Source organism: Primulina tabacum, chromosome 8 (assembly GCF_025594145.1).
Source record: "Primulina tabacum isolate GXHZ01 chromosome 8, ASM2559414v2, whole genome shotgun sequence".
Lineage (NCBI taxonomy): Eukaryota > Viridiplantae > Streptophyta > Magnoliopsida > Lamiales > Gesneriaceae > Primulina > Primulina tabacum.
In genome coordinates this window covers 10,543,965-10,553,574 of record NC_134557.1, presented here as the reverse complement: position 1 = coordinate 10,553,574, position 9,610 = coordinate 10,543,965, and the positions used below count along the sequence as shown (strand labels likewise).

General features: G+C 44.6%; 1 protein-coding gene across 1 annotated transcript; it reads right to left on the bottom strand.

Moving 5' to 3' along the window:
• Window positions 1-2,276: 2,276 nt before the first annotated feature.
• On the bottom strand, window positions 2,277-6,743 carry LOC142554562 (uncharacterized). Its single transcript, XM_075665223.1, has 5 exons — window positions 6,582-6,743; window positions 3,616-3,882; window positions 3,138-3,238; window positions 2,830-3,066; window positions 2,277-2,745 (listed from the first exon to the last, which is right to left on the bottom strand). The coding sequence occupies exons 1-5, from the start codon at window positions 6,741-6,743 to the stop codon at window positions 2,277-2,279; spliced, it is 1,236 nt and encodes a 411-aa protein (XP_075521338.1).
• Between the last annotated feature and the right edge of the window lie 2,867 nt (window positions 6,744-9,610).

The following is a 9,610-nucleotide window of genomic DNA, read 5'->3' as shown; positions in this document are numbered from 1 at the left end:
AACAAGCAAATTCACCCCCCAAACTTAAAGTATGCATTGTACACAATGTATAGAAATAAAGAACACGACAACACATACCTCGCGCACGAGTGTCAGAACTCGGGGCTCGAGTCATCGTTCGCAGCATCTTCATCATCATCGTCCATGGGCTGCGGCGGTGATAGATCTGGTGGTGGGTACTGTGGTGGCCAGGCTGGATGTGGTGGAAATGGGGAATCCTCGGGTCTCATGGGTGGAAAACGTTGGGCGAGCACCGATGTGAAGTCCATCATATAAGACATGAAAGTATTAGTAGTGTGTCGGTGTTCGGCTAACTCTTGGCGCTGAGCCCGCATATCATGTTTCATTCGGAACACCCTGTCTCGCAAACTGACTCGAGGGATCGACGGTGGTGGCGGCGGCTGGCGTTCTCTGGCCCTCTGATTGTAAGCCACCCTAGCATTTGTCTTTCCAATTCACTTTCAAAGCGTACGCGGTCTGGAGTATATACCGTGATTGGGCCCTTTGCTTTCAAAACATGTTCATCTGCGCCCCATTGCACACCGACATGAAGACATAGTGCAATGATAGTATGTGCACAAAGGAGGCTGACGGTCATGAGTCCCGTACCAGCACGCATGATAAAACTGTGAATGATCTTCCCAAGATCCACGGTCTTCCCAGTCATTATGGCGTAAATCAACGCCACTTTATCCTTTGTAATTTCTGTTTGATGTGATGAAGGCATGATTCGTGATAGAATGAAAGATGCCCAATTGCGTGGGTCACGGCATAATTCAGACTTCTTCAGAATGACTGGGGAGCCTTGATTCAAGCGCCACTCTGCACCCTCGATGCATAAGTTCCTGATAATCACATCGTAATCCACAGTGCCAGTAATCAAAGCAGTATACTCGTCAGTTTCAAAACTCGGCAGCTTATAGATAGCATTAATGGTTGCCGAATCGAAATAGACCAGTTGTCCTCGTACCAAAACTCCGTAGTCTTCGTGTTTGATTCTCATATTAGCATAGAATTCCCGGACTACAGATATAACTACATCTGGCGGTGACTGGGCTATATCTACCCACCCCCTTTGCACAACTTCCTCAATTACAGCATAGTTAAGGTATGTCATATCTATCCCTCTTTCTTTAATAATCGACCTAGACATGGTGCTCTCGTAAACGCTGAATGCTTCTTCGTTCCAAAATTTATGAGCACCGTAGGAAGGAGAAGAGGAAGCCACATCCTTCGATCTATTTCTAGGCGGCATGATTATCAACAATATCCACACTTATAATCAACAAATATAGACACAATGGCACCCACAATGCTTGATTTCTGAAAATTGACCCAAACTATAACAACGTAGAAGAAACGGTAACCTGGAGTGTAGTAGATTAACCGTAGATGACACGCGGCTTGGTGGAGCGGCGGCGGCAGCAGCTTGGTGTTGGTGGTGTGAGTGTTTGTTGAGGGAGGAGTGTTTGTTTTAAGGAGTTATGGAGAGTGTTGAGATTGGTGGAGGGGTTGGAGTGTTTGAGTTGGAGAGGATTTGTAAGGGAAGAGAGTAGGGGGAGGCGGCTGTTTCTTGAGGGAGAGGAGATTTTTGTGCCAAATTTCGTTAGTTAGGTTATAAAAAAATGGGGCTGTACGCGGCATGCTCGGTCGCGCGCCGAGGTTCTGTCCTCTGCCAATAATTGAGCGCGCGCTGTTGCGCGTAAAGTTGCGCGGCCGCTCGCGCGCCTCTGGTGATCTTCATAAATGGAGGGCGCGCGGTCGCGCGAGCTGCTGTTCTTCAGGGTTGATGTGGTGCGCGCGGTTGCGCGAGAATTGGCGCGGCCGCGCGCAAGCTGCTGTACCTGCCCACTGGTTCTCAGCTCGCTGCTGCGCGACATGTTGCGCGGTGGCGCGCATGCGTCTGTCCACTTACTCCTTTTTTTTAAAATTAAATACCTACAAAAATAAAAAGATTCAAATTAATACTTGAATAGATAAAATTTAAATAAAATAAAAAAAATTTGAAATAAATTAGTAAAACGAATACTAAAAATAATTGTGGGTTGCCTCCCACACAGCGCTTGGTTAACGTCGTCAGCCCGACTGTCACTAGTATGTTCATTTTGGTTCGCTCAACTTGACACTGTCGATATTCCTTACCTCAGTCCCATAGTACGGCTTAACTCGCTGTCCATTCACCTTGAAGGATTCTCCCATCACTGCACTTTAGCTCGATAGCCCCATAAGGATACACCGCTTCCACAACAAATGTCCCTGACCAACGCGACTTCAACTTACCAGAAAACAACTTCAGACGCGAATTGAATAACAGTACTTGCTGTCCCAGGTCTGAGCTCCCTTCGGACAATGATTTTGTCATGCCACTTCTTAGTCTGCTCTTTGTAGATCTTGGCATTTTCATAAGCGTCATTTCGGAATTCATCCATCTCACTTAACTGCAGTTTTCTAACATCTCCCGAAGCTTGCAAATCAAAATTTAATTTCTTCACAGCCCAAAATGCTCTATGCTCCAATTCCAACGGTAAATGACATGCTTTACCAAAGACCAGCCTATAGGGGAACATCCCAATAGGTGTCTTGAACGCAGTTCGATAGGCCCACAATGCATCATCTAACTTAATGGCCCAATCCTTTCGATTTGTGTTGACAATTTTTTCCAGTATTTGTTTAATTTCCCGGTTGGATACCTCAGCTAGTCCATTTGCCTGAGGATGGTATGATAGGGCCACTTTGTGCTTCACACTGTATTTAGCCAAAAGTGAGTTGAAAATTCTATTGCAAAAATGCGTACCTTCGTCACTTATGATAGCTCTCGGTGTTCCAAACCTTGTGAAGATGTTCTTATGCACGAATTTAACTACAACATGAGCGTCATTAGTATTGGTGGCGATTTCTTCCACCCATTTCGAAACATAATCCACAGCCAATAAAATATAGGAATTACCAAAAGAAGGAGGAAAGGGTCCCATGAAATCTATACCCCAAACGTCAAAAAGTTTCACTTCCAAAACATTTGTCAGTGGTAATTCGTGACGCCTAGAGATGTTTCCTAACCTCTGGCATCTATCACATGATTTTACTAAAGTATAGCTATCTTTAAACAAAATCGGCCAATAAAAACCAGATTGCAATACCTTAGCTGCTGTTCGTGACGCTCCAAAATGTCCATCATATGGTGAAGAATGTCATTTCTCCAGAATTCCACGCATCTTCTAATCACTTGGTCAGCACACATCTTATACACAAATGGATCATCCCAATAATAGAACTTGATATCATGGACGAACTTCTTCTTCTGATGATAGCTCAAATCTGGAGGGAAGGGTGCCGCAAAACAAAAAATTAGCAATATCAGCAAACCAGAGAAGTACAGAATTTACCTCAAAAAGTTGTTCTTCTGGGAATGATTCTTGTATAGCTCCCTCTTCTTTCTTATCCTCCATCCAGCTCAAGCCTCGACAAGTGGTCAGTTACTTGATTCTCACTACCCTTTTTATCCTTGACCTCAAAGTCAAATTCTTGTAATAGCAAAATCCACCTTATCAAGCGTGGTTTTGCATCCTTTTTTGCGAATAGGTAGCGAATAGCTGCATGGTCAGTGAAAACGATTACCTTTGTGCCAATAAAATAAGGTCTGAATTTGTCGAATGCATATACTACTGCAAGCATCTCCTTCTCGGTCGTAGTGTAATTTTGCTGTGCAGCATCAATCGTGCGGCTTGCGTAGAAAATCGCCCTAAACATATTTTCCCTTCTTTGGCCTAAGACAGCGCCCACTACATAATCACTTGCATCACACATTAGCTCAAAGGGCTCCTTCCAGTCCGGCACTATCATGATTGATGCAGTCACCAATGCCATTTTGATCTTCTCGAATGCCTGCAAACAATCATCATCAAATATAAAAGTCGACTCTTTTTCAAGCAAGTTACACAGGAGTTTAGTAATCTTAGAAAAATCTCTAATAAATCTACGATAAAACCCCGCATGTCCTAGAAAGTTCCTTATTCCCTTGATGTTCCTTGGTGGGGGAAGTTTTTTGATTGCGACGACTTTAGCTCCTGTCCACCTCTAATCCCTTAGAAGATACTTTATGTCCAAGAACAATACCCTCTTGGACCATAAAGTGACACTTCTCCCAATTAAGAACTAAGTTCTTATCCTGACATGTCACGGCCCAGCCCACTTGTGATATTGTCCGCTTTGGCCCGAAGGCCTCACGGCTTTTAAAACGCATCACATCGTGCGGCGCCACTCACACTGGCTCTGATACCAAATGTCACGGCCCAGCCCACTATTGATATTGTCCGCTTTGGCCCGAAGGCCTCATGGCTTTAAAACGCGTCACATTGGGTTGCTACAGGCTCATTTAAATGCCTAGCATCTCTCCCGTTGTTTAGCGATGTGGGATTTTGCCTAAGGGCCCTCTCACCCCCCCTTTCGGGACTCCGCGTCCTTGCTGAGATTTGCCCCACCATCCCAAACCCACGCGGAGTCTCTCTGATACCAAATGTCACGGCCCAGCCCACTTGTGATATTGTCCGCTTTGGCCCGAAGGCCTCACGGCTTAAACGCGTCACATCGTGCGGCGCCACTCACACTGGCTCTGGTACCAAATGTCACGGCCCAGCCCACTTGTGATATTGTCCACTTTGGCCCGAAGGCCTCACGGCTTTTAAAAAACGTCACATCGTGCGGCGCCACTCACACTGGCTCTGATACCAAATGTCACAGCCCAGCCCACTTGTGATATTGTCAGCTATGGCCCGAAGCCCTCACGGCTTTAAAACGCGTCACATTGGGTTGCTACACGCTCATTTAAATGCCCAGCATCTCTCCCGATGTTTAGCGATGTGGGATTTCGCCTAAGGGTCCTCTCACCCCCCCTTTCGGGACTCAGCGTCCTCGCTAAGGTTTGCCCCACCATTCCAAACCCACGCGGAATCGCTCTGATACCAATGCTACATCGGGCCAAAGCGGACAATATCACAAGTGGGCTGGGCCGTGACATTTGGTATCAGAGCGACTCCGCGTGGGTTTGGAATGGTGGGGAAACCTCAGCGAGGACGCTGAGTCCCGAAATGGGGGGTGAGAGAGCCCTTAGGCGAAATCTCACATCGCTAAACAACGGGAGAGATGCTGGGCATTTAAATAGCGTATAGCAACCCATTGTGATGCGTTTTAAAGCCGTGAGGCCCTCGGGCCAAAGCGAACAATATCACAAGTGGGTTGGGCCGTGACATTTGGTATCAGAGCGATTCCGCATGGGTTTGGGATGGTGGGGCAAACCTCAGCGAGGACGCTGAGTCCCGAAAGGGGGGATGAGAGGGCCCTTAGGCAAAATCTCACATCGCTAAACAATGGGAGAGATGCTGGGCTTTTAAATGAGCATATAGCAACCCATTGTGACGCGTTTTAAAGCCGTGAGGCCCTCGGGCCAAAAGCGGACAATATCACAAGTGGGCTGGGCCATGACATTTGATATCAGAGCGACTCCACGTGGGTTTAGGGATGGTGGGGCAAACCTCAGCGAGGACGCTGAGTCCCGAAAGGGGGGGTGAGAGGGCCCTTAGGCGAAATCCCACATCGCTAAACAACGAGAGAGATGTTGGGCATTTAAATGAGCGTGTAGCAACCCATTGTGATGCGTTTTAAAGCCGTGAGGCCATCGAGTCAAAGCGAACAATATCACAAGTGGGCTGGGCCGTGACATTTGGTATCAGAGCGACTCCGCGTGGGTTTGGGATGGTGGGGCAAACCTCAGCGAGGACGCTGAGTCCCGAACGGGGTGGGTGAGAGGGCCCTTAGGCGAAATCCCACATTGCTAAACAACGGAGAGAGATGCTGAGCATTTAAATGAGCGTGTAGTAACCCATTGTGACGCGTTTTAAAGCCTTGAGGCCTTCGGGCCAAAGCGGACAATATCACAAGTGGGCTGGGCTTTGACATTTGGTATCAGAGCGATTCCGCGTGGGTTTGGGATGGTGGGGCAAACCTCAGCGAGGACGCTGAGTCCCGAAAGGGGGGGTGAGAGGGCCCTTAGGCAAAATCCCACATCGCTAAACAACGAGAGAGATGCTGGGCATTTAAATGAAGCGTGTAGCAACCCCTTGGGACGCGTTTTAAAGTCGTGAGGCTCTCGGGCCAAAGCGGACAATATCACAAGTGGGCTGGGCCGTGACATGACATCTCTGCAAAACAAGAGATATGTTATGTAAACAATGATCAAACGACAAACCAAATACCGAAAAGTCATCCATGAAGACTTCCATTATTTCCTCCACCATATCTGCAAATATGGCCATCATGCACCTTTGGAAAGTGGCAGGTGCATTGTATAGCCCAAACGGCATTCTCCTAAAAGCAAATGTTTCATAGGGACACGTGAAAGTAGTCTTCTCCTGATCTTCTGGCGCTATATCAATTTAGTTATAACCTAAATAACCATCTGAAAAGCAATAATTACAATAGCCAGCAAGTCTATCAAGCATTTGATCAATAAAAGGCAGTGGAAAATGATCTTTACGTGTAGCATTGTTCAACTTTCTATAATCAATACATACTCGCCAACCAGTTACAGTACGAGTAGATATCAATTCATCATTTTCGTTTCTAACTACAGTTATTCCACCCTTTTTAGGCACAACTTGTACAGGAGATACCCAACTACTATCAGAAATGGCATAAATTACACCAGCATTTAACAGTTTTAGCACCTCACTTTTTACAACTTCCTTCATTGCTGGATTCAATCTCCTCTGGTGATCCACATAAGGAGTATACGACTCCTCCATCAAAATTTTATGCATGCATATAGTGGGGCTAATTCCCCTAATATCAGAAATCGACCATCCTAGAGCAGTTTTAAATTTCCTCAATACTCTCAATAATTTATCTTTTTCAGTACAAGTAAAAGAGGAAGGGATGATTACCGGATATGTCGACTTTTCACCTAAAAATGCATAACAAAGGTGGCTTGGCAATTCCTTCAATTCAGGAGAAGGTGGTTTTACCTCAATTTTCTCATTTACATTCAACTCCTCAGGCGGTGCCTCTTTTCTCCTTTCTTTTTGCGGTGCTTCAAGAGCCACAGCTGCTCTTTCACTTCCCAATTGTCTTCATCAACCGTTCCTGCAGCGCTTATCAAACAGCTCTCCAAAGGATCCCTTGTTCCTGCACATTCAAGAGACATACATGAGTCTATAACATCAATACTTTTACAAGTGCTTACCTCATTCGATCCCTTCATGGCGTGATAGATGTTAAAAATGACTGCTTCTCCACAAACTCTCAAGGTGAGTTCACCCTTATGCACATCTATCAATGCCCTTCCAGTTGCCAGAAACGGTCTTCCAAAGATTAATGGAGCATCATGATCTGCCTACATATCTAAAATCACAAAATTAGCAGGAAAAATAAATTTATCTACTTTTACCAGTACATCCTCAACTATCTCACGTGGATACGTGATACTTCTGTCTACAAGTTGTAAAGTGATAGTAGTTGGTTTGACCTCTCCAAGCTCCAATTCCCTGTAAATAGAAAATGGCATCAAATTAATACTTGCTCCCAAATGACATAAAGCTTTACTACATTTAGAACCACCAATAAAGCAAGGAATAGTAAAACTCCCTGGATCTTTTAGTTTCTTTGGTAGCTTCTTTTGCAGTATGGCGCTACATTCTTCTGACAGTTTCACAGTCTCAAATTCCTGCAGCTTCCTCTTTTTAGACATCATATCTTTAATAAATTTTGCATAGTTCGGCATTTGCTCCAAAGCATCAGCAAATGGTATGTTGATGTGTATCTTCTTAAAAATCTCTAAAAATTTTGCAAACTGATCGTCCAAATTCTTCTTTTTGAATCTCTGAGGATAAGGAAGAGTCGGCTTAAATACTGGAAGTTGTTCAACGTCAACTTCAGCTTTGGATCCCTCGGTTTCTTCTTCTTCAACTGTCTTCTCCTTGTCCATTCTCTCCTTAGGAGTTTGTACTTCTAATTCCTTTCCATTCCTTAAAGTGACTGCCTTGCACTGCTCTTTTGGATTTACTTCGGTGTTACTAGGAAATTGACCCCTGTTCTGATCTCTCAAAGCGTTGGCCAACTGTCCAATTTGCGTCTCCAAAGATTTCATTGTGGCACCCATATTTCCCATGTGAGTCTCCATGTTGTCAAGACGAGACTCATTCCTTGCCATTCTTTTTCCAGATTCAGCAACAAACGTTCCTACTAAATCTTTAAATGAAGGCTTTCCTTCCCCCTTTGATGTATTGAACCCTGGTGGAAGATTCAACACATTTTTATTATTTGCATAAGAAAATTTTCATGATATCTCAATCCTGGATGATAAGTATTAGAGGGATGGTTAACCTCTATATCCTCCGAATCCACCAAAATTTCGGTTATTGATGTACTGAGCTTTTTCAGGTAAAGATGGTTCTTCAACAACAGTCGATGGATCTTCAGTTTCTGAAGTGCTCACTTTATTCATCGCTGCTATTTGTGTGGTCAATGCAGATACCTGTGCAGTGAGTGATGTAATAGGGTCCACAGCATACACTCCGGCTGTCCTTTTTACTCCTGCCCTTTCAGACGGCCACTGGTAGCTATTTATCGTCATCTGTTCAAGCAATTCATAAGCTTGCTCGGGAGATTTAGCAAAGATCGTGCCACCAGCTGCGGCATCCATTGTTCCTCTTGTTTACCCATTTAGACCGTTGTAGAATAATTCAATTTGCACACAGTCCTCAAAACCATGGTTCGGGCATTTCCTCAACAGCTCCTTGTATCTCTCCCATGACTCATACAATTGCTCAAAATCAGTCTACCTGAACGTGCTAATCTCGATCTTCAACTGTGCAGACTTTGCAGGGGGAAAGTACTTTGCCAGAAATTTCGTCGCCAGCTCCTGCCATGTCGTGATGCTTTCCAAGGGACGCGATTGGAGCCATCCTCTTGCTTGATCCCTGAGAGAAAACGGAAACAAACGCAGTCTAATAATATCATCAGGAACATTATTAATCTTTACCGTATCCGTTATCTCCAAGAAGGTCCTCAAATGAACATGAGGATCAGAAGTGGCTTGTTCCAGCAAACTGGTTTTGCTGAACCATATTGATTAGAGCAGGCTTCAACTCGAAATTATTTGCGTTGATGGTCCCTCTTGCAATACCAGAGTAATGATTGTTGATCACTGGTCGGAACTCATCTCTGATAGGTATAGCCTCTGGCGGAATGTTTCTGTCATTTTCTCTGTGTTCAGTCATTGCTTGGATCTCTTCCCTTCTTGCTTTTCTTAATTTTCTCGCAGTTCTTTCGATCTCCGGGTCAAAAATCAGCAAGTCTGAGTTTTGCGATCTTAGCATACACTTGCAAGCAAGAAAAAATGAAAAACTCAATCAATAAAAAATAAAAGCTCTAAATTAAAATCTAGACTAATTGGTAACAATACTGATATAAATTCAAATTTGACATTCCCCGGCAACGGCGCCAAAAACTTGTTGCGTGTTTTCTTGATTGCTCGCAAGTGCACGACATCAAGTTATAGTAAAATGTACTTATGAGTGCAAGTGTCGATCTCATGAGGAGTGTAAATGTAAAAATGTAT